At 34.6% G+C, this 26,639-nt stretch overlaps 2 protein-coding genes across 2 annotated transcripts; one reads left to right on the top strand and one right to left on the bottom strand.

Annotated features, from left to right (window-relative positions):
• Nucleotides 1-1,124: 1,124 nt before the first annotated feature.
• LOC133335136 (cuticle protein 16.5-like) lies at nt 1,125-12,998 on the bottom strand. Its single transcript, XM_061543440.1, has 3 exons — nt 12,954-12,998; nt 9,720-10,077; nt 1,125-1,429 (listed from the first exon to the last, which is right to left on the bottom strand). Exons 1-3 carry the CDS (start codon nt 12,996-12,998, stop codon nt 1,125-1,127), a joined length of 708 nt encoding a protein of 235 aa, XP_061399424.1.
• Nucleotides 12,999-13,168: 170 nt separating this feature from the next.
• LOC133335135 (uncharacterized) lies at nt 13,169-14,740 on the top strand. Its single transcript, XM_061543439.1, has 2 exons — nt 13,169-13,343; nt 13,402-14,740. The coding sequence occupies exons 1-2, from the start codon at nt 13,196-13,198 to the stop codon at nt 14,712-14,714; spliced, it is 1,461 nt and encodes a 486-aa protein (XP_061399423.1). The 5' UTR covers nt 13,169-13,195; the 3' UTR covers nt 14,715-14,740.
• The last annotated feature ends 11,899 nt before the right edge of the window (nt 14,741-26,639 follow it).

Here is a 26,639-nt window from a genome sequence, read left to right as displayed (position 1 = left end):
ATAGCGAATAGCGTCTATTAATTTTGCTATAAGTCGTTTTTCATAAATTTGTCCCATGGTACGAAGTCGACTTTAAATCTGCCCGAATGAAATTAAATTTATCATATGTTGCAGAAAGACTTGCGTATGTTCCTTGGAGGGGATACATTTGTACAATATACCCAAAGTGGTGAAGGGTATCATATAGTCGGCCCAGTCCGACTTTACTGCTTTCCTTACTGGTTCAATATTCAATCAGCAAGAACTAGATGATAGTCGGCCGGCTTGTATTAAATGATCTTTATAAGCAAGGTGCGCAAAAATTCAAAATACATTCTTTACGTTTTGTGCTCATTTTACGAATGAATTTATGGCGATAAATTCTTCACCAAACGAGCATTCGCCAAAGAATGTTCGCACACACATAACAAACGAGTGAAAGCACACAACCACTAAACGATCATTCGTTTCGTTTGGTGGTTGAAATTCTTTCTGACATTCTCTCACAAATGAAAACAAACATTCCCAAATTCTCCCGAATGCTCAAAACAGCAACAACAAACGTTCGTGAACTCAATAGTTGTTGGACATGTGTTTTGTTATTCCACACACTTTCTGCCTGTCTGTTTATTCGCGAACATTTGTTTTTTGAGTTTTTTCAAAAGAATGTTCTTCAACAACAAATGCTCGCGGAAGAATGAATTTTTCCTGCAATGCGAACATTTGCGAGAGATTGCAAATGCTTGTTCATTCAATGTAAATTTGTCTTTCGCGATAAATTGAAAACATTCGAATTCTCGCCGTGAGCATTCGTGAGAAAGAGCGTATTTTAATCATTGTTCGCACCCTGTTTATAAGACCCAAGTTTTTAGGCAAAATAACATCTGACAATCAGGTTACGGTAAAAAACCTCTTTACTACGACCGAGATATTCTTTAGTTTTGTGAGCTGTGTCGGCAAGATGTTAGCCAATTTTGATGTGAATTTGAAAAATATCAATGTGTTCGTTCACCTCTTGTTGGCAAACCCTTCGTAACATTCAATGGAAAAAAATGCTCATGAATTTTAATGATTTTTTATCCTTTTTATTAATTTACTAAAAACAATTATGTAAATGCATTCCAACAAACACATTTGATTTTGATTTACAAACGTTTGCGGATAACACGACGACGAACAGTTTTGTAACGGTAGCCATCATTGCCGAAAGAGGCAGAGGCGATAGGAGCGGAGGCAGCAGGGGCCAAATAGCTGTTTGAGGGGACAGATGCGGAAGCAGAGTAGCTTTGGGTGTAAGTAGGAGCGGGGGCACTGTAGACGGGAGCAGGAGCGCTATAGGAAGGAGCAGGGGCACTGTAGACGGGAGCAGGAGCGCTGTAAGAAGGAGCTGGGGCACTGTAGACTGGAGCAGGAGCAGGGGCGGAGTATACAGGTTCAGGTACGGAAGCAGCTGGTGGAATATAGGTGTTTACTGGGGTAGAAGCAGCTGGTGCAGGGGGGATGTAGGTGTTAACTGGGGTAGAAGCAGCTGGTGCAGGTGGGATGTAAGTGTTAACGGGGACAGAAGCAGCTGGTGCTGGTGGAATGTAGGTGTTCACTGGAACAGATTGAGCTGGGGCATGGTAATCATAGCCAGAGTTCAATTCAGAAACATCGGCCAAAACACCAGCAACCAAAGCCAAAGTCAAAATAATGAATTTCTAAGAACATCAAAAGAGAAATAAAAAACAAATTATTTAATTTAGTATGCGGCTGCCAACTGAACTATTTGCATAATTTACCATTTTGATAGTTTTCTTTTGAGTTTATTTGCAATGCTCCGCACTGAACTGTTGATAAAACTGTAGTGACGATAACGGACATGCATTGCCTATTTATATCGCCGAAATTTGTCGTCGTGATTTTAGAACTTGAAATTCTAGGTTTGGCAATGGTCACCATAATTGGATGCTGTTGCTCATGATATGGTTTATGTTTATGCATATTATGTGGAAGATTTTGTGTTTTGTTGTTGTTGTTTAATGTATTCTAAATTATCTGCATTTTATGCAACAGTGATGGGTGAGCCTAGACGGCTAGTGAAATTTAATCGTATTATTATTTAAATTTTTATATAAGGAACATAATTATAATTCTACAATGAATGTCTTCACTTTCTTTGTAGATAAGCGATTAATTTTGTTTTTTATTGCTTTTTAATTGCATTCGAGTTCGTTAGTTTTGCGAAATTTTTGTTTTAAATTTTTGATGAAAACTAAGACTAGAATTTTGTTATTTCTCATTATAGAATTTAGTTATTATTAAATCACCATGAAATTAGTCATAGCATTTTTAATATTGGCGATTTTCAAACGGCTGACAACTTGCATTATATTGAAGATTTGTAAATTTATCTATGTATATTTGAACATTTAAAGGAAAAAACAAGTGAATAAGCGTTAACTTTAGATACCCTCCACCATATATATACTGTCAGGTACTTGAAATGAAAATAAAGGGAACATACCAAAAAGTGACCTTTCTACAAACTGATATTGTAAACAACAATTCCAGCAATTTTTAATGAATATTTATACACTTAGAACCAAACCCAAAACGCAGAACAAATCAGATAACTATTTTAATATAAAAATGAGGTTATATGGGGACTACGCCAAAAAGGGTGCGAATATTAATAATTTTTATTAGGGAGATTTGTTACCATATACGACTATAAAATACCAAATTGCAGCGAATTCGGTTGAAAAACGCGCTCAAGAACCCCATAATATCAAAAATTGGGGGTACCCTTATATGGGGGCTACCCGAAAAAATGGGCCTATATTCATAATTTTTTGTGGAGAGATTTGGTACCTATTAAGAACTCAAAATACTAAATTACAGCCAATTCGGTGGACAACTACGACCAAAACCCTCAAAATACTAAAAATTAGGAGGTACCGTTATATAAGGACTACCAGAAAAAGTTAACCTATGCTTATAATTTTTTGTGGAGACATTTAGTACCCAATAAGAACCCAATATAGCAAATTTAAGGGAATTCGGCTGAAAAACGCGCTCAAGAACCCCAAAATACCGAAAATTGGGGGGTACTCTTATATGGGGGCTACCCGAAAAAATTGACCTATATTCATATTTTTTTTTTTGTGGAGAGATTTGGTACCTATTAAGAACTCAAAATACTAAGTTACAGCCAATTCGGTGGAAAATACGACCAAAACCCTCAAAATACTGAAAATTAGGAGGTACCGTTATATGGGGGCTACCAGAAAAAGTAGACCTATACTTATAATTTTTTGTGGAGACATTTAGTACCCAATAAGAACCCAATGTAGTAAATTTCAGGGATTTCGGCTGAAAAACGCGCTCAAGAACACCAAAATACCCTTATATGGGAGCTATGCCTAAACGTGGACCGATATATCCCATCTTCGAACTTGACCTGCCTGCAGACAAAAGACAAACCTAGGCAAAATTTCAGCACCCTATCTCAATTCCTTCAGACGATAGCGTGATTACAACAGACGGACGGACATGGCTAGATCGTCTTAGAATTTATCCTAACAGACGTCGCCTTTTCTAAGGAACATTGACATGAAATTGAACGAACTTAAATACACGATCTTTATCTATAAGTAAACCGACTAACATCAATTCCAACACATGCCATTCTACAACCTATTCTAATTTTTTTAAATAGATTTAAAGCACACGCTATTTGGTATCCTTCACTGTATAAAATGTATCAATCAGGCACCCATTGATTATTTGGTGTACAGTCAACATGAATAGGTCGAAATTATATATGGAAGCTGATATGAACCGGTTTCAAGGAAACTTGCTAGATATTAATTTTTATTCATTTCTGTACGCGCATGGGTCTGTAAGGGCCTTTAGTATACCATTTACTTAAAATCGGATATATATATATATATATATAAATTTATATATCACGAATTCCACAAAAAGGTCAACCACACAGGTGAAAAATCAATTCGTTAAGAGAGATATGAAATTATATAGGAAATATTCTTTGCAATCCGGACAATATATTTTTAGTTGAATTTTGAAAAATAACCGTAGTTTTTCTTTTCGTTGTACCATTTTCGCGTGGAGAGTAACTTGGGCATATTTTTATTAGTTTTAGAGTGTCATTTGTCGTAATTGTGAACGCTGTTAGCTAAAACAATATCAATAATAAATATTAAATTCAAATAAAGTAATATCTTACTAAGAATTACATATATATAAACCTATACATATACCAAGAAAATCCCGTGGTAAGTTCAGTTAAATAGTGTAAGAAAATATGTAACGCGTGCGTGACAAAATTAACATATGTTTCTATACAGACTCTAATATGAGAATTTTTTTTTTTGATAATGCTGTTATGTGTGGATCTTGAGATGACAAACTCAAATAAAACAAAGTTTGTCTTCTATCTCCATCGAACAAATTTGTATCCGTCACGCACATGTTACATTCTTCCTCAATAAGTTGCTTTAGAACCGAATTTACAGGCAAAAATATCGTCCATAACTGCATAATGATATACCAAAGGTCTTGGGGCCACACAAAGCTATAATATACTGACAACATAGTTGTGTGGGGTATAAGAACTAGCATTTTTAAAACATTTTGTTTTGAATTTAATTTTTTTAGTACATGTGTGTGTAACAGTGCGTTACGAGTGTAACATGTGCGTGACGGTGTTCAAAGTTAAAAAAGTATATCTTAGAAAATTTTTTCTCAAAAAAATGGAATGTCAATATAATCTTGAATAACCCATTATAGCTGTAAAAAAAATCCGCAATTTTATCTCCAGCCAATTCGCAGAAATTTCATATCGAAACTTATATCCAATTTTTAAAGGGAAAATTTTGTAGCGCGTGCGTACGCTAATTTTTTCTTAATTTCTCCGACATTTACAAACATATTCATAAAAAAATTAGCAGGTATTGTAAAAGGTGTAAAACTATTTAATAAAAATTGCGAAAGAAATTTCGGAAACAAATTTTTCTTAACTAAACAAACGATTATGTTTCGCACGCTGTAACAGTGCGTGACATGGAATTCGTGATATATAAAAGGTATATGTAAATCTGAACAAATTTCAAGGAAACTTGACACACCAAAGGTTATAGTAACAGTACATTGTACAAAATTGTGTGCCGATCGACCAATCTTTGGGTCTTTACTGCACAATTTAAATTAAATCGGTCGAAAATATATATTGAAGCTATATCTACATCTGAACCGAAACGCATCATTCTGTACCTAATTCAGTACCCTATTCCAAATTGTATGCAAATCGAAAGATATATAGGCCCTTTGGAGCCCCATTTACCTTAGATTGGACGAAAATATATATGGGAAAATCTGACCCGATTCTCTCGAAACTTAGCACACATCATTTTAGAACTATTTCAGCACTATGTGCCGAATTTCGTGCAAATAGAAAGATATATAGGGACTTTGGTGCACTGTTTACATTAAATCGGACGAAAATATATATGGGAGCTATATCTAAATCTGAACCGATTTTCAGGAAACTTAACACACCTCATTCTAGGCCTAATTCATTACGCTGTGCCAAATTTTGTGCAAATCGAAAGATATATATGGACTTTGGTGCACTATTTACATAAAATCGCACAAAACTATATATGGAAACTATATCTAAATCTAAACCGATTTTCTCGAAACTTGGCACACATAATTCTAGACAAAATTCAGTACACTATGCAAAATTTCGCGCAAATCGAAAGATATATATGGACTTTGGTGCACCATTTACCTTAAATCGGACGAAACTATATATGGGAGCTATATCTAAATATGAACCAATTTTCAGGAAACTTAACACACCTCATTCTGGACCTAATTCAGTACTCTATGCCAAATTTCTTGCAAATCGAAAGATATATAGGGACTTTGGTGCACTGTTTACATTAAATCGGACAAAAATATATATGGGAGCTATATCTAAATCTGAACCGATTTTCAGGAAACTTAACACACCTCATTCTAGGCCTAATTCATTTCATTTGAATTTCATCCAAATCGAATCATAAATGCGATCTGTACCTTGTTAACAAAAATACATAGACGAACGGACATGCATAAATCGACTCAGAGAGTGATTCTATGCATATCCTCAAAAGGAACTATAGGTCTATCTCGATTAACATATGCACAAAGACATAATACCCTGTACCACGCTGTGGTGAAGGGTATAAACATGGGCCAATATATCTAATTTCTGTAAAAACGTCCATGTTGAAATATTAAAATTTTTCTATCAGAAGTTTTTTTTAAGTTTAAGACATGATGTGTATGAAAGATACGATGTGTATGAAATGTAAATAAACCAAGTAAAAATGTATCAATCGGTGTTGCCGACTATTGTTTGCTATGTTCTACGGAATTATATATTGGTTTTAATGCTCTTTATATGAGATAAATGTTTCTTTAGCAAAGACTTGACCATCCAGAAGTGGTTGTCCTATAGACCCCATCTTCGGTTTTAAAGTATGTTTGGTAAAAAATTACGTTGCGCAAACAATGAATTACATCGATTGTTCAATTAACTTCAAATTAAATCTACAGATTTGTAAAAGGTTTATCTTTTTTCTATAAAAGGTAGACAAATTACATATTATGTACATAGTTTCGAAGAAATTCGATATTCAGTTCGCTTTATATGAGGTTTACAGATTTTTAAAATATTGACCCTTTTGTGACCCAATAAATCCCATCTTACGGTAATATACAAGCATGGTTAAAATATTAGGTTGTGCAAAGTTGGGGTTCAAATTGTGTAGTTTGTTCGCAGACAAAATAATTTGACATTTTTGCGTGGAAGCTACCCGATGGAGTGGATCGATATTCCCCATCATTGAACTTGATTTAAGATTGGAAGAAATGTTTCGATGTGAATGTTTGGACGAAATCGGTGACTCTCTTCGAATAATTATTTTTTATCACTACAAACTGTTTAAGAATCTCTGCATCGGAACAAAAAAGTTGTTGGACCAGAATGATAAACGCTTATATCGTTGACAATGCTCTCAATAGTTATTTTCTTAGACAACAAATTCCTGTGCTACATATTATTTGGTTTTAATTCCGGTATTTCTAGATGCATTAATTGAATTTAATGCTACATTAAATTATTAGCATGCCATTAATTTAAGGTGGACATAGAGATAGGTCCGGAATGTGATATCACATTAATTAAGAAATTGTTCAAGCATTCTTATTAGAAACAAAATTATTTCTACGCGCAACGGCATCTGTAGGGAAAGATGCATTTTAGTCGAAAAATTTACTAAATCGGTTGAAAGAAAGGACACAAGGTAATTTTTTACTCATAAACAAATTATTGAGGATATGAGTCTTTTTTATGAATATGGTTTAAGTCCATTTTAGGTTCTAATACATATCTTGGTTTTCTTGATAAGTTTACAAAACGTATTTCTTTATATTCTGCAATGTTATAGGGCACCAGGTAAAAAATATTGAAATAAACCAAACAACAACATTTAAATATCTCAATATAAAAATGGACTTAAACCACTTAAACGACTCATATATTTATTTATAAAAAATCTTGACAAACTCCCTCATTTGTATAATGTATATTAAAAGGCTACGATAACAGTCCCACATAGTAGAAGATTTTAAACTTATCATCGTTTAAAATTGTCAGACCAAACTTTATTATGTCCCTTTCAATATAAAGTGGTAAATATCTATTTCAATTCCCTTTTTTATTTAGACTCATTTTCCATCGTAATTTTGGTTAAAAAATGTGTATCCTCTGCTGTTTTAATACTAATTTGGAGATCTGACCCACTGAGTATTTATAGTAAAAACCAGTAAGGAAAGTAGTAAAGTCGGACGGGGCCGACTATATGATACCCTTCACCACTATGGGTATATTAAACAGAACTATTAACATAAAATTGGATGAAATAAAATATGTGATATTTATATAAATGTGAATCTACCTTGATCTATCCATAAGGTATGTAAATCGACTTCAAACAAATATAAATAGGTCATCCGTTGGGTTATTTCTGTACTTCTAGAAAACGCAACTACGTAATTCTATGTTCAATTTTGTAATTTGTGCAAAATTTGATGTCAATCTGACTAACATGAGGAGTTTGATGCCCCATTTACTTGAAATCTGGCGAAAATATATATGGAAGCTCTATCCAAATATTAAGCGATTTCAAACAAACTTGTCACAGGTTAGGTTATACTAATTTCAGAACGTTTTGTTCCTATCAGCATATTGGTTCCTTGGTGCATCAATTACTTAAAATATATCTATAATAAAAGGGAGCTTTATTTACATGAAATCGGACAAAACTATATATGGAGCTATATAGAAATCTGATTTTCTCGAAACTTGGCAGACATCACTCTAGGCTCAATTCAGTACGTTATGCCAAATTTCGTGCAAATCGAAGGATATATAGGGACTTTGGTGCACCATTTATATGAAATCGGACAAAACTATATATGGGAGCTATATATAAATCAGGACCGATTTTCACGAAACTTGGCAGACATCATTCTAGGCTCAATTCAGTACGTTATGCCAAATTTCGTGCAAATCGAAATATATATAGGGACTTTGGGGCACCATTTACATGAAATCGGACGAAACTATATATGGGAGCTATATAGAAATCTGGACCGATTTTCACGAAACGTGGCATACATAATTCTAGACTCAGTTCAGTACGTTATGCCAAATTTTGTTCAAATCGAAAGATATATAGGGACTTTGGTGCACCTTTTACATGAAATCGGACGAAACTATATATGGGAGCTATATCTAAATCTGGACCGATTTTCACGAAACTTGGCAGACATCATTCTAGACCTAAATGATTAGGCTGTACCAAATTTCGTGCAAATCGAAAGATATATAGGGATCGTTTACATTAAATCGGTTAAATATATATGGGAGCTATATATAAATCTGAACCGATTTTTCCCAATTTCAATAGGGTCCGTACTTGGACCGAATAAGTGACATATGCCAAATATCATCCAATTCGGATCATAAATGCGACCTGTACTTTGTTTACAATTTAACATGGACAGACAGACGGACAGACGGACGGACATGCATAAATCGACTTAGAAAGTGATTCTATGCATATTCTCAAAAGGAACCATGTACCTATCTCGTTTCCTTTTGCCTGTTACAAACATATGCACAAAGACATAATACCCTGTACCACAGTGTGGTGAAGGGTATAAAAATCATGAAAAGAGAACATACCGCCTACATGGATTCGGATAATAAACACAAATATTAATTATTAGTTTTTATTAATGATTTTTTTATTAAAATATTTTCAAACATATCATATCCAATATGAAATAATACAAAATTCAACAAGTCGTTACCAACGCTTAGACACGTTGACGGAGGACACGACGACGGACGGTCTTGTAACGATAACCATCACTGCCGAGATTACCACTGAAAGAACCGGAAGAGGCTCCACCAAAACCACCAGCGGAGGCACCACCGAAAGCACCAGAAGATACACCACCGAAACCGCCAGCAGAGGCACCACCGAAAGCACCAGAAGATGCACCACCGAAACCACCAGCAGAGGCACCACCGAAAGCACCAGATGATACGCCACCGAAACCACCAGCAGAGGCACCACCAAAGGCACCAGCGGAGGCACCACCGAAGCTAGCACCACCAGATGATGGAGGGATATAAGTGTTGACGGGAGCAGCTGGGGCAACATAGCTTTGTACTGGAGCGGGAGCAGATGCAGCTGGTGGAATATAGGTGTTCACTGGGGCAGCTGGTGCAACATAAGTTTGGACAGGGGCAGGAGCAGATGCAGCAGGTGGAATGTAACTGGTGGCTGGTGCAGAAGCAGCAAAGCTACCACCTCCCACAGCACCACCAAATCCAGCACTACCGCCAAAACTACCACCAGCAGCAAAACCGCCAGCACCACCACTTACAGATGGTCCATTGTAATCATAACCCAATTCGGAAACATCAGCCATAACTCCGGCCACCAAAGCCAACGACAAAATAATGAATTTCTATATCGAATAAAACAAAAAAACAATTTAATTTCTTTTCTCTCAAAAAAATCATTTTTTTTCACACAAAACTTACCATTTTACAAAAGTTTTTATCTATCTCTGGTCCTAAGCGGAGAACAGCTGAAAGAGTTATGATATATTCTAACATCAGCCCTTTTCGTATTTATACAAAAATATAATTTTACTCAAAATCGTTTCAAAGAATACTACGAAAAATATATTAGCGGAAGTTTTCGTTTAGTTTTAAAGTTTATCTTTTTTTTTTGTAGTTCGACAAATTTTAATTTGACCTGGCGGGCTAATAATTCAATGTAAAATTTATGTTTAAACGTGTTTCTAGCATTTTTTTCTTCCTCCTCTTTGTGATAATTATTATCTTGGTTTTTGGCTTTTTTCACATCTTCCTATCAGCCGCAGAAGTTGGTCCGAATCGATTAGACAGTAGTGGCAGCAAAGTCATTAATTTTTTTAGTATTTAAATTTATGGTCGGGTATTACCAAAAACATAACATGAAACAATACTGCCTTAGTAAATATAAATATTAATGTAATTTATCTGGTCAAATTTTGATTTAATGATATATGAATAGATCTGATCCATTTTTGACAAGTAAAAAAATCGATGAGTGCACCAAAACGCATACTCTTCTTCTACTATTTATTTTTCAAAAAATGACAATACAAAATGTTTTATTTTGGGGAGTAAAAATTCCTTTTGGGGATGAAAGACCTTGGTGAGTATATATAACCTCCGGTACGAAAAATTCGCCATAGGACAAATTTCGGATTTATGGCGTGTTATTTTTTTTCTGGCTACCCTATTATTCTTGAAGAGATAGCTTCATATATTAATTTGTAACAATTGTATTTATTTTTTGAGATTTTTTTTAGAGCGTGGATTTTTTTTAGAAAATTTCGTCCTCCGAATTTGATTCATTGTGTGTCCTTTTTGTTATTAATTTATTGAACCGGACTCCAATGACTAGAAGATGCGATTTTGCATCTTCGCAATATTCAACAAAAATGTTGCTCGTAAGATTTTAGGTGGGGTCCTCAAAGGCGAGTTATCGCTATTTTAAAGTTTTATTGGTCTACTAGCCTATGTCCGCTACTTCGAATGTGGGAATTATCGACCATTATTAAAATTATAGTATGTTCTATTATAGTACGTTTTTCTAGAAGTACCTTGAAATCTCAACACTACACACCAATTATGAAAAAAAATTCAAATATAGATTTACCCAAATCCAAATTTATTATCAGTTAGTATACATTTATATAAAAAAATTTCCATAACTACCTAAACAATTATAAGTATCATTTATTACTTGATTCCAGCTCTATAGAAAAAAATTTCAAATTTAGTACCATCTTGCACACTTAAGTACAAATTTCCATTACTACATACAGCATGCAATCCGATGGAAATCTAATTACCAAATTTCAGGAGTCCAGTTCTATCGGTTCACTCTAAAACCAAATTGTACTTAATATAGTGCCAATTAGTACAAAGACATTTTCAAAACTTCCCCAAACCAAATGTGATCCTATCTTCAAATTTCGAGATTGCAGCTGTATCAGTTCACCCAAATCCAAATTTGGTACCATTTAGTACACATTAGTATGACCTACAACAATGATCCTAACTCAAAATTTCTCCCAAAATTCAAATTGTACCAAATTTAGTACAATTTAGAACCCATAAATATGAATTTCCAAAACTAAACCATACCCCAATGCTACACTCTAACAGTAAGCTTATTTCAGGGTTCCAGCTCTATCAATACACCCAAATCCATATTTGGTACTATTTTTTACACACTCGCACAAATTTTCAAAACTTTCTACATATTCCAATCCTACACCCCAACAGTGACCCTAACTCCAAATTTCAGGATTCCAAGCTGTTTTGGTTCACCTAACATTTAAATTGTACCAAATTTAGTACTCGTTAGTACAAATTTCCAACACTTTCTACAAAGACCAATCCTACACCCAACAGTGATGTTAACATCAAATTTCAAGATTCGACCTTAATCGGTTCATCCAAATTCACATTTGATACCATTTAGTACAAATTTCCAAAACTTCCTACATAGGTTCACGCAAAATTTAAATTGTTCACAATTTAATTCACATTATTAGGAATTTCCAAATCATCCTAAATAGCTCAATTCTACCCCGAACTATGATCCTAACTCCAAATGTCAAGATTCCAGCTCTATTGGTTCACCCAAATCCAAATTTGGTACTATTAGTACACATTAGTACGAATTTCCAAAATTTCCTATATACACCAATCCTACCCCTCAACAATGATCATAACTCCAAATTTTAGGATCCCAGCTCTATCGGTTCGCCCAAATCCAAATTGTACCAATTATAGTACGATTCAATACTTTTCGTACACATAAGTAAACAATTTCTAAAACTCCGTACATATCCCAATCCTACACTCCGACGGTAATGTTAATTTAAAATTTCAGTATTCCAGATCAATTTGTACCTACACATTAAATTTGTACCAAATATAGTACCATGTAGTAACTTTTGTACACATGAGTACACACTTTCAAAACTATCTCCTTATACCGACCCTAGCTCTTAATCTTAATTCGCATTTTAAATTCCAAGTTTTTAGCTCTATCGATTCACATGCTACGAAATCGTACCAAATTTAGTACATTATAGTACTTTTCGGATACTTATAGTTAATTTTGCTATATCTATTCTACACACCATCAGTGACCCTCATTTCAAATTTAAGATTTCTAGGTCTACCGGTTCGCCAACTTCAAATGGTACCACATTTAGTACTGTTCATTCCAAAAACCAGCCTTATCTGACATTTCTGGGCCGAGAGTGACTCTCACCCAAAAATTCAAGATTCTAGCTTCAGCAGATTCGTCTATAGACATTCCTTATTATATACAACTCATGGATTCGTCCGAAAAAAGAGCCGGGTTTCTAAATGTTTTAACCGGTTTGACCTGTATATTTGTTGTTCTTGGATCAGACATATTTCATTACAATGTTTAATTTAGATCCACATTGTTTTAACACACATTTTTTCTTTTCCAGTTTTCGTGTGAATGGACCCCAAATACATCGCAAAATGGGCTTGGCACAATATCCACCGGGTCCCATCGGCTCGCCAGATGATCCATTGGCCGATCCCTTTGATGATCCCTCATATAGTTTTGCTTATCGAACACCGGATCAATCACGTTCCGAAGATAATGATGCAACGGGACGAGTAAGAGGTATAAGACAACAACAAAATTTACTTAAAAATATTCCAATTTAAACCTATATTTCCAGGACTCTATTCATTTGTGGACGATGAAGGTGAACGTCACAGTGTTCGTTATGCTGCTGGTGCCGGGACGGGATTTGAAGTATCAAATGCAGTGCCAGATAATCCAGCCAGTGTTGGATACACAAGCCCTTTGTATAAAGCACCACCTGGCACACGTGGTAAAATGTCAGTTCAACGAGGACCTGATGGCACTTATAAGTTAATTGCTGCTGGACCGGATCATAGACGTGCCGAAAGTCGAACACCAGATGGTGTGGTGAGGGGCACTTATTCCTTTCTCGATGACAAGGGAATTCAAAGAACTGTTGAATATATAGCGGGAGCGGGTATTGGTTATAGAGTGGTGAAAAATCGTATTGGACCCACATCGCACATTAATCCTTCGGTATCGGATTTGCGTCTAAGCGATACAAACTTTAAGTTGGCCAATGATTTTGGCACCGGTGCTGGAAGCGGTGGTGTTGGTAGTTCTGGATCTGGTGGTGGCCGTGTGCGAGGTGGTGGCAATCGCAACAGAAGTGGAGGAGGTGGCGGTGGTGTAGACGAAGAAAATGAAATGGAGTATGTATCATCGGATAGTCGTCCAATTACAACATCATCATCTTCGGATACAGATAATGATGACAATGAAATAAGTCTGGGGGATGATGAGGAGAGTGATATTGGTGGTAAAAATAATCGCCCTAATACCAAAACCAAAGCTGATCGCATGGGTACCATTAATCGTGGTCGAGGAGGCACACGAAATCGTGGCAATACAAATTTAAATGATGATGATGTACTCGATCGGGAACCCATGGGCGAACGAGATTCTCCCAAAATACCCTTGCGACCAGGCAATAGATCACCAGGCAATCGTAATAGTGTAACTAACGATCAAAGAGGAAGTAATCGTCGTAATCGGCCACCCTCTAGAAATGGTGGTGGTGGCAGTAGTTCATCATCAAATTCAAATGGTTATGACTACAATCCCCCCTCAAAAGGATCTTCTTCGCGTAATAATTACAATCCCAATGATGATGATATTGGTACCGCTCTGCCCCCATTAATTACGGCCAATCGTAAAATTCTCGAAATCGACAGAGATCGTGAATGGGTGGAACATCATCGTGATTCAACTGTTATAAAAAATGTTGGAAAATGGTATATTGGTTTGCCGCCGGGCCAGAGTGTTCGTGCCCATGTCCAAAATATTGACATATTACCATTGGGTGGTCGTCGGGTGCCATCGCCATCGGAAGCTTTGCGACAAGATGAGCTGGCCGATATGACAGCATCGTATGAACATCATGATAGATCTCCATATAGCAGTTAGTTTTAAGTCCCAAAACACACACATACATAAACACACAAATATACGTATTTATGCAATTAGGTTAAGCGATGAAAGCAATAATTTTTAGATTTTTAAGTTTCGGAAAATAAATATTTTTTTAGTATTATTCCAATTGAAAAACAAAACCCCTAAATAAAGATACAACAATAAACAAATATTACCGTTGCTTTTTGTTCTTGAAATTTTATATTTGTGTAACTTGTGAGAAAATGTGGTATTTTGGTAAGATTGCATTGTTCTTTTTCGGCTATGAGAAGATTTCAGCGACTTCTTTGATGTGATTTTTGGCCATGAATTTGATGTTTGGCAAATGCTAAGTTTAACGACTTCATGAACAGGGTCATTGTGGCGTACTGTGTAATTTTTGGTTTCAATCTATGACATAACTAACCTTCCAGTCTAGATTTTTATTACATTGTATTGCAATATGCCATGTAGTTGTTGGTGAAAATTTATTTACATTTATGTTCTAATTTCCATATTTTCTGAAATGTATCCGAAATTATTATTTTAAGAGCTTATTTGTACAAAACAAATAGTTTATACGTATATCAAAAACCAATTGAACTTATCTATTGCAAATATATGTACGCCTAAAAATATGCTTTATATCTATGTTATTTTTTTTATATTGGCGAAAGTTGGCAACGCTTATCGAAAATAGTTTAGGTGATTTACGTTATGTCAGAGATTATGAAGGGCGAGCATGCGCTTTTGATGGTTTATACAAAGTTCGAGATTAACATAGATTTAAATTGAAACCCTTAATATTTATAAATAATATAAACAGTTGCGTGGATTTATAGATCAAGATACTCGAATAAAATAAACACCTATCTAAATTTTGATGCTGACAATTTTAGTATAATTTTAAGTATACATTGTTTAGTGATTTGGAATCTTTTATTCCTTTTCAAAACGCTGAAACGTTCGAAGGGACAGAGATATTTTAACATTATAACAATAGCCCGCTAAATTAGAATATTCAATGAAAGTTAATTGAAGTCCGATCTTTTTAGAAATACAAAGCTACAGACACTCAGGTTGGAAAATAAGGTGGCCGTTGCATGAGGGTTATGTAGAAACATGGGCTTTGTATAATGTTATATAATTAAGATGATTCCCATCAAAATTCCGGAATCCCACTTCTAAATTTGATATAATTTGGATTTAAATTGTGAGCTATAGATCGCCTCGAAAAAATGCCAAAATTATTATCTGATCATCAGCGAAAATTATAAGAGTTGTCCATGACCATAACTGAACCTCATGGTGATAGCGATCAGCGCTATATTTCCGCCCTCTGGTGTGGTAATCGGTTACTAAATAGTATTCGAATACGTATGCACCTGTAAGTATTTATGTTGAACTCCCACATCCGAGTACATATGGAAATACAAATGTCCCCCACGAGTAAACAGAATACATAGAATACAAATGTTGTAATTTTTCACACAAAAATCAGGGTCCGCTTATATTTATCAATGCATGCATGCTTATTCTTTGGCCCAATCCCCTTCTCCATTTAAAACCAGTAAGGAAAGTAGTAAAGTCGGACCGACTATATGATACCCTTCACCACTATGGGTATATTAAACCGCTGATGATATTTATCTAAATGTGAATCTACCTAGATTTAGATCGTCACAGGTTAGGTTATACTAATTTTAGTACATTTTGTTCCTACCAGCCTATCGGTTCCTTGGTGCGTCAATTACTTAAAATCAATCTATAATAAAAGGGAGCTATATCTAAATCTCAACCGATTTTCACGAAACTTGGCACCCATCATACTGGACTAAATTTACATTAAACCGGACGAAAATATATATGGGAGCTATATCGAAACCTTGACCGATTTTCACTAAATTTGACCGACATCACTCTAGGCTCAATTCAGTACGTTGTGCCAAATTTTGTGAAATCGAAAGATATATAGGGACTTTGGTGAACCATTTACATCAAATCGGACGAAACTATATATTGGAGCTATATCTAAGTCTGGACCGATTTTCTCGAAACTTGGCGGACATCACTGTAGGCTCAATTCAGTACGTTATGCCAAAATTCGTGCAAATCGAAGAATTTGTAGGGACTTTGGTGCACCATTTACATCAAATCGGACGAAACTATATATTGGAGCTATATGTAAGTCTGGACCGATTTTCTCGAAACTTGGCGGACATCACTCTAGGCTCCATACAGTAGGGGAGAGGGGGGCACCTTTGAACGTGGGGCACCTTTGAACAGCGCTCATAAAATCTTGTTTTAAAATTTTTCCGACCCGCAACCACATTTTTGTATATGGCAGTCTTGTTCTCTATCTGCGTAAACCAAGTTCTCGAAAAATTGTGCATGGGTGACCATGTTTTCGCAGTGCCATTGTAAACTTTTATTCATTTGGTTGTAAGGGCGCAGGAAGAATTCTGTGATAGTTTTCTTTCGTCAAACAAATTTGTTGCATTCCAACTATCATTTCAAACATAACTAATGTAATTTCTTTCATATATATTTATTACAAAAAAAGTTATTTTAAATTTCCGTAAAATGCCATGGGTGGGGCACCTTTGAACATGCCCATTAAACTCGAGTAAAAAAATGAGTTTTTAACTTTTGGATTCGATTTCTCAAAATTTCAAATGGGCTAATAAGATTACGAAATTAACTGTATTTTTCACCATATGAATTTTTGTTTTTAAGTCATTTTATGTTTTAATAACTTTTGATCTAAATTTTTTAAATTTTGAACATTTTTTATATATTTTTTAATGAATTAATGCATTTCTGATATGGATGAATAAAATACATATATTTTTGAACAGAAAGACTGTAAAAAACCATGCCGTTCAAAAATACCAAGCTTTGTTCAAAGGTGCCCCCCTGGGGGGGCAGTTTTGAACACTTTGACTTCCTCCATTAAAACAGTAATAAAATATGTATATCAAGCTTAAAGTATGTCATATTTATATTCATTTTAAAGGTTACATATGTACCTATTAGCTAAAATTTATAAGAAACCAAAAATTATAAAATAAAAAATTTTATAAGGCTTGAAAGCAAAAAGTGTTCAAAGGTGCCCCCCTCTCCCCTATGTTATGCCAAATTTCGTGCAAATCGAAGAATATATAGGGACTTTGGTGCACCATTTACATGAAATCGGATGAAACTATATATGGGAGCTATATCTAAGTCTGGACCGATTTTCTCGAAACTTGGCGGACATCACTCTAGGCTCAATTTAGTACCTTATGCCAAATTTCATACAAATCGAAGAATATATAGGGACTTTGGTGCACCATTTACATGAAATCGGATGAAACTATATATGGGAGCTATATCTAAATCTGGACCGATTTTCTCGAAACTTGGCAGACATCACTCCAGGCTCAATTCAGTACGTTATGACAAATTTGGTGCAAATCGAAAGATATATAGAACCTTTTTTGCACCATTTACATGAAATCGGACGAAACTATATATTGGAGGTATATATACTTGGCAGACATCGTTCTAGGCTCAGTGTAGTACGTTATACTAAATTTCGTTCAAATGGACAGATATATAGGGTCTTTGGTTCACAATTTACCTTAAATCGGACGAAAACCAAATACTTAATTTTGGTAGGTTTTTTGATCGCTACAGAGACCGCAATTATGGCCCGAACATTGCGTAATTTTAAATGGAGAAGGGGATTGGGCCAAAGAATAATCATGCATGTGTTGATAAATATTGGTCAATATTAAGCGGGTCAAATGTACCCTGACTTTTGTGTGAAAAATTACCACATTTGTATTCTATGGCGTATATATTTACTCCTGAAGGACAATTGTATTTCCATATGTACTCGGATGTGGGAGTTAAGCTTAAATACTTACAAAAATTCTTGAAGATTGGTCTATAACTGTGACTTGTATCGTGTTTACAAATTGTAATGGACAGACGGACTGACACACATATCTAGATCGACTAAGCTAGTCGAAATATGACGATCGGTATACTTTAAGTTGCGTCTAGGACCAATATTTCGTGGCATTAAAAACTCTTGGGGTTGCACAAAGCAATTAATTTAGTTGTGAAGTTAGCTTGAAAAAGTCTTAAAATATCGAATATTGTGGTGCTATATGGTGATGACACCAAAAACATTGACCTACTTTTGTCATTGATGAAATGTATGTCCAAATATTGTTTGGTCTATCGTGACTGTGGCAGAATCACAATTTAGTAGGATTTTATAATTTTTATACGTTGTGAGATAGTTAAGTGATATATTTTCGGCAATGTCACGCTTTTAACTGGAAAGAAAATATTGATTTTACAACTAAGTTGACAGTTTTCGAATTTCAGTCCAATACTTCTGAAACTACGAAATGAATAACGTTCTATATACATTGTCGGGAATCCTGCAAATATTTCGAGGTGTGGCCAACGGATTGTCAAATAAACATACATCAATTAATTCCCATTACAGTACATTTGATCAAGAAACGTGGTTTAAGCTCCATATTCTTTCGATCAATATTACAAATTCAGATAATATAAATTATGTTCTGTATCTAAATACTTGTACACACATAAATACAAAAAATAAATTAACAAACTTAACGCATAGTGTAACTATACAAAATTGTAATACACACTTCTAACAATTAAAGCATGCTTTTGTATTACTAGATTTGTCTAATGCTAATCCGCATCAAACCACAAAATAATGTGTCAAACAATCTCATTAATCTCATGCAATACCTAAATAGAGTCTTCCTCTACTCAAATGAAAATAAACTGTAATCATTATATGACTGTGCTAAATCTGGGGTTGACGATTTCATTTGTTCTTACAAAATAGTTTAGTAAACCAATAACCTTATTAATTTGCAACATATTGCCAAAGCTGCCTACACATGCACACACACACATTTACTTCTAACAATTCATCTCAAATAACTCATCTCACACGCAGATTATATATTGATATGCAGATATTTGGTAAACTGTATGCCAACTAACTGTAAATGGATGGGCGCTTTGTAAGCAAATGCAAACAGTAATAACAACAACAACAAAAGTGACTGAAACAATTAAACCAATATTTGCGGTTTACATCACAAATCGTTTGCAGATCAACGATTGGCAATATAAAAACCAAGTCACTGGGTGATACTTTAAATAGTTAACTTGAGAACAACAAGTGCATCACAACACACCGTTAAGGGCCACATAAGCGGAATAGAAAATAAAAGAAACTGACAATTATTTAATTTTGCTGAAGGAAATCCGAAAAAATATTACACCACGCATCATCATGTATAGCTGTAACATTGCCACACTTTCAAAACTTCTAGTTTTCCTGATAATCACACCCAGTAGCTGGAGTCAAGGATTGGAGAAACCATCACAAGCCAGTTCCTATTATTATCTCAATCAAAATGGTGGCTATGAGTATGCCTTCAATACAGACACTGGCATGCAGGGAGCCCAACGGGCTGACCAATCGAATGAAGTGACCGGCCATTATATGTACTATGAAAAAGGTGTACCATTTATGGTTAAGTACCGTGCTGGAGTTCATGGCTTTCAACCGGAAATAATTCCTGCCGAAAAGTTGTTGGGTAATAATTTTGCTGACATCAAATTGGGATTCCAGGGTAATTCGCTGAATTCCCGTGACATAAGAACAACAGGTCTCTCGGAATCGGTACAGAACAATTATCGTCTAACTCAAACGCAACAGTTGGCTACGCCCAAGGTCTCTTCGTATAGTGTAGGTACGGATAAAACCCTAAAATTTGTTAATGATGCTTTACACACAATGCAAAGTCAACCAATGCATATGTCCTTCACTGATTTAGGACAAATACAACATCCAGCTGGGCCATTTGGAACAACTACCATACGACCACCACAATCGAATTTACTACAAGCTGTTAGCCGCAACGAAGTCCAAGATATTAACAACTTGGCCTCGTTGAGTTCCCAAACCACGCTACCAAAACAACCGTATAGCTTCAAATACAATGCCGATCAGTCATCACGTTCCGAAACCGCCGATCAATCGGGTAATGTTATTGGCACCTATTCCTATTTTGATGAGGCCGGATTCCATGATGTAACCTATAAGGCTGGAGATGATACGGGTTTTGTTATTTTGGGTCGCAACTCACAAACCCAACTTCAAACACCCACCATCGGCAGCAGTACAACCACCACCACGACGTCAAGATCCAGCGGTCGCCAATTTTATCGTCCCAATAGTTTAGATGCATTCAATTATCGTATATTGCCAGGTTCAAGCATCACGTCCAATTCTTTGGATGAACGTAATTTGGGTAAGCGATCGGTACGTCCCAGTCGGGCAACTGATGAACGCACCTCGGGTAAACGTTCATTGCGTAAATTTAGACGTTATTCAAAGTGGTAAACGGTGGTGATGGTGGATCAAAAATAATCGATCGATTTTATAAAAGACGCTGTAATAGTTTGCAAATGTATTTATCTCGCTTTAATAATACGATTTTTATTAATTTTAGTTTTATAAGTAAAATACCAAATGTGAAGTAAGCAGTTGAGAATAAAGCAAAATCACCAAAAAGTGTGATTCAAAAAGTATTAGAGAATGTGTTTTATTGTGTGAGATAATTTGGAGCCTAAAGGTATGCTATATACTTTAAAAATATTTCTATTGGATACAGTACAATTATGTATCGCCTTTTATCTAACTCAGTATCGCAATCATCTGCTTAACATCAGATAACTACGTTGAACAATATCAAAACAAAAGACTTAAGACACAAACTTAAAGGTACAGTATTAAATATAACCTCCATAATAACACTGAACATTTAGTGTTATTTTGTGAATTGTGAAGATAAAATCGTCAAAAATTTGAAACAAAACTTTGCAACTTTCCCAAAAATGTTTTTTTCACATAATTTACAGAGTTGGTTCCCGATCTGTGAAAATGTTTATTAATTAAATCTGTACCTTAAGTTATAAATTTTTTACACATCGTACCGTAACGTAACCCATGTCAGCAAATGGAGACAAAAAAATCCGCGAAGGACATTTTATTAATTGTCAAATTCTATGCACATGAGGTTAATCGCATAATTAAAAAAAGGTTCATTGTCTGAAAATCCAGTTCAAAAATGTTTGGAACCTCGAAAGGTTTTAGTGGAGAGTGGAAAATAATATCGATTTCTAGATGTAAAAAAATTGGCGAATTTGACCTTGTGAGTTTTTTATATACTCGCCATGGGCTTTTATGAACAAAATATTGTAACAGTAATTTTAGTTTTTCTTTTATTTACAATGCTCATACAAATTTAAAAACATAAACTCCAAAATTTGCACAGCACTACTTCAAATAGTCATTATAAAAATATTCTACCAAAAAAAAAAATTAAATAATCCTTAAAAAACTCCACGCATCAGATAGTCCTTGAAATATTTCCTTTAAAAATCCACTCATCAGATAGTCCTTGAAATACTTCGTTTAAAAAATCAGCGGATCTGATAGTCTTTAAAATATTTCTTTTAAAAAATCCACACTTCAGATATTCCATATTGGAAATAGTTTAAAGCTTCCGATAGTCCTTGAAGAAAAATAAAAGAAAATAAAAAATTAATTTCAATCAAACACCCGTTCGAAATTCAAGGATATATAGGGACTTTGGTGCACTATTTACTTAAAATCGGACGAAAATATATATGGGAGCTATATCTAAATTTGAACCGATTTTCTCGAAATTTAACACACATCTTTCTGGACTTAATTCAGTACGCTATGCAAAATTTCGTGTAAATCGAAATATATATATATATATATATATGTTCTTTGGTACACCATTTACATTAAATCGGACGACAATATATGAGAGCTATATCTAAATCTGAACCGATTTTCCCGAAACCCACCACTCAGTATTCTATACTTAATTCAGTACGTTATGCCAAATTTCGTGCAAATCGAAGGATATATAGGGACTTTGGTGCACTATTTACCTAAAATCGGACGAAAATATATATGAGAGCTATATGTAAATCTGAACCGATTTTCAGGAAACTTAACACACATCATTCTAGACTTAATTCAGTACGCTATGCCAAATTTCGTGCAAATTGAAACATATATAGGAACTTTGGTACACCATTTATATTAAATCGGACGAAAATATATATGGGAGCTATATTTAAATCTGAACCGATTTTTAACACACGTCACTCTAGACCTAATTCCGTACTCTGTGCCAAATTTCGTACCAATCGAATGATATATAAGGGCTTTGGTGCACGAAACTATATATGGGAGCTATATCTATATCTGAACCGATTTTCTCGAAACTTGGCACACATCACTCTGGATCTAATTCAGTACGCTATGCCAAATTTTGTGCAAATCGACAGATATATAGTGACTTTGGTGTCCCATTTACCTTGAATCCAACGAAAATATATATTTGAGGTATATCTAAATCTGAACCGATTTTTAATACACATCGTTCCAGACTTAATTCAGTACGCTGTGCCAAATTTCATACCAATCGAATGATATATAAGGGCTTTGGTGCATATATATGGGAGCTATATCTAAATCTGAACCGATTTTTCCCAATTTCAATAGGGTTCAAATAGACGAGCTGTACCAAATTTCATCCAAATCGGATCATAAATGCGACCTGTACTTTGTTTACAATTTAACATCTACAGACGGACGGACTGATGGACATGCATAAATCGACTCAGAAAGTGATTCTATGCATATTCTCAAAAGGAAAGTCTATCCCGTTTCCTTTTGTCTGTTACACATATATATATAAAACAAGTTTCAACACGTACACAAAAAATTTATACAAATTAAAATCTTCTTAAAATCCATAAAAAATATACTTTAAAAATATTAATTTTGCAATCAGAATATGGTTTAAAAATCCGCACTTCATATAGTCTTCGAAAAAATGAAGTTTAAAACTCCACTCTTCGATTAATACTTGAGAAAAAGCAACGCAGATACCATTTGAAAACCCTTTATATATATATATATATATATATTTCATTAAAAATATAGTTAAAAATCGTCACATCAAATAGTCATTGAATATTAAAATATAAATAAAATCTAATCCACTAATCAGATAGTTCTGGGTAAAATAATAATATATTAGGCATTCAAAGCTTCTAACTGGCCATTTTTTTTCATACAATTTCTCTCCGTCTCAAGGGGCTTGGTGGGCTTGATGGTTATAGGGTTATCTTTGCAGAAGTCCAAAAATTTGGAAAATATAATTTTAAATTGAAAAATTATGTCAAACAAAGTGGCGAGCACCTAATAGTTTAAATAATAAGTCCCTTCATAAATATCAAATACAAAAAAATTGCAAATAAATTCCGTTCGTCATGTTCGTGGATCATAAATAAAATAAAGTCACCTGTCAGTTTGGCAAACATAAATAAGCCACTTTAATGCCAACTGGAAAAATTCTTCTGGCACATTAATAGTACCGCACCATTAACATAATCAATGCGTGTTAACTGTAACAAATACAACCTCCCCACCCATGTTTGATTATAGCGACCGGCTATTATCTATGTGACATTTATATTTAAGCAGATTTTTATGAATATAAATTGTCATTCTGATGTCTGACGCACAAAATCACAAAAACATTTAAATGATCTATGTATGAATTTTTTTTATGATTAATAAAACAAATAGTCTTATGCTACTTTATAAACCATAAAAATTGATAGGCCCAGTAAATCAAACACCTCAAAGAAACTGAACTGAGAAGACAAATTTACGGGCCAGAAAATGATGAATCAAAATGGCAAAAATTTTGTTATTGTTATTAAGTCTTTTTTTCGAGTCAAATGATATTGAAATAAAAAAAATCAGTAAAATAGTACAGACATGCTGCTTGGTAATAGTAGCAATTGTATTATTCCTAGCTGACCATCATTTAAAATTCCAGACATATAAAAATGGAACGAAGCCATCCCATGCGTACTTAATGTGCATAAACAAATTTTATTTTGTTTGCTTTTGATTTTTGTTGTCGAAATGTAAGTTTATTTCGGGATTTTTATTACTTTAATTTGTTTAGTTTACAATTTGTTTTGGTAAGAGTGATTTTTTTTGTTTGGGGCGCGCATAAATGGACAGTGGGTTTGAATATGACATTTTTTAAATGATGCAAAACTCAGTTTAAAGTCTGCACTTTGCGGAAAACAATTCGATAGATATCCACGTAAATCGATATCAAAAAATCCTGTCTACTAAATATTTAAAATTAAAATTTGAAATTCCCTACAAAGTCCTAGGATTTTTATACGCTTCACCACACTGTGGTACAGGGTATTATGTCTTTGTGCATATGTTTGTAACAGGCAAAAGGAAACGAGATAGACACATGGTTCCTTTTGAGAATATGCATAGAATCACTTTCTAAGTCGATTTATTCATGTCCGTCCGTCCGTCCGTCTGTCTGTCCATGTTAAATTGTAAACAAAGAACAGGTCGCATTTATGATCCAAATTGGATGAAATTTGGCATAGGTCACTTATTCGGCCCAAGGACGAACCCTATTGAAATTGGGAAAAATCGGTTCAGATTTAGATATAGCTCCCATATATATATTTAACCGATTTAATGGAAACGGTCCCTATATATCTTTCGATTTGCACGAAATTTGGTACAGCCTAATCATTTAGGTCTAGAATGATGTCTGCCAAAGTTTCGAGAAAATCGGTCCAGATTTAGATATACCTCCCATATATAGTTTCGTCCGATTCCATGTAAATGGTGCACCAAAATCGCTATATATCATTCGATTTGGACCAAATTTGGCACAACGTACTGAATTGAGCCTAGAATTATTTCTGCCAAGTTTCGTGAAAATCGGTCCAGATTAAGATATAGCTCCCATATAAAGTTTCGTCCGATTTCATGTAAATGGTGCACCAAAGTCCCTATATATCCTTCGATTTGCACTAAATTTGGCATAACGTACTGAATTGAGCCTAGAATTATGTCTGCCAAGTTTCTTGAAAATCGGTCCAGATTTAGATATAGGTCCTATATATAGTTTCGTCCGATTTCATGTAAATGGTGCACCAAAGTCCCTATATATCCATCGATTTGCACGAAATTTAGCATAAGGTACTGAATTGAGCCTAGAGAGATGTCTGCCAAGTTTTGAGAAAATCGGTGCTGATTTAGATATAGCTCCCATATATAGTTCCGTCCGATTTCATATAAATGGTGCACCATAGTCCCTATATATCCTTCGATTTGCACGAAATTTGGCATAAAGTACTGAAATGAGCCTAGAGTGATGTCTTGTTTCGTGAAAATCGGTCCAGATTTAGATATAGCTCAATTTTATTATACATTGATTTTAAGTAATTGACGCACCAAGGAACACATATATATAAGATAGGAACAAAACTTAATCAAATTAGTATAACCTAACCTGTGACTAGTTTCGTTGAAATCGCTTAATATTTGGATAGAGCTTCCATATATATTTTCCCCCGATTTCAAGTAAATTGGTCATCATGTTAGTCAGATCAAATCAAATTTTGCACAACTTACAAAATTGAGCATAGAATTACGTAGTTGCGTTTTCCAGAAGTACAGACATAGCCCAACGGATGACCTATTTATATGTGTTTGAAGTCGATTTACATACTTTATGGATAGATCTAGGTAGATTCACATTTAGATAAATATCACATATTTTATTTTATCAAATTTTATGTTAATAGTCCTGTTTAATATACCCATAGTGGTGAAGGGTATCATATAGTCGGCCCCGTCCGACTTTGCTATTTTCATTACTGGTTTGTATTGAAAATTGGGTAGATCGGTAGTTTGTTATAGCCTCCATATAACGGCATCGCCTCATTTTC

The sequence above is a fragment of the Musca vetustissima genome, unplaced genomic scaffold (assembly GCF_032173495.1).
Source record: "Musca vetustissima isolate MV318-11 ecotype Yass unplaced genomic scaffold, APGP_CSIRO_Mvet_v1 utg74373, whole genome shotgun sequence".
In the NCBI taxonomy this organism is placed as follows: Eukaryota; Metazoa; Arthropoda; class Insecta; order Diptera; family Muscidae; genus Musca; species Musca vetustissima.
Note: the sequence above shows the minus strand (reverse complement) of the source record. Positions and strands in the feature narration are given on the sequence as shown.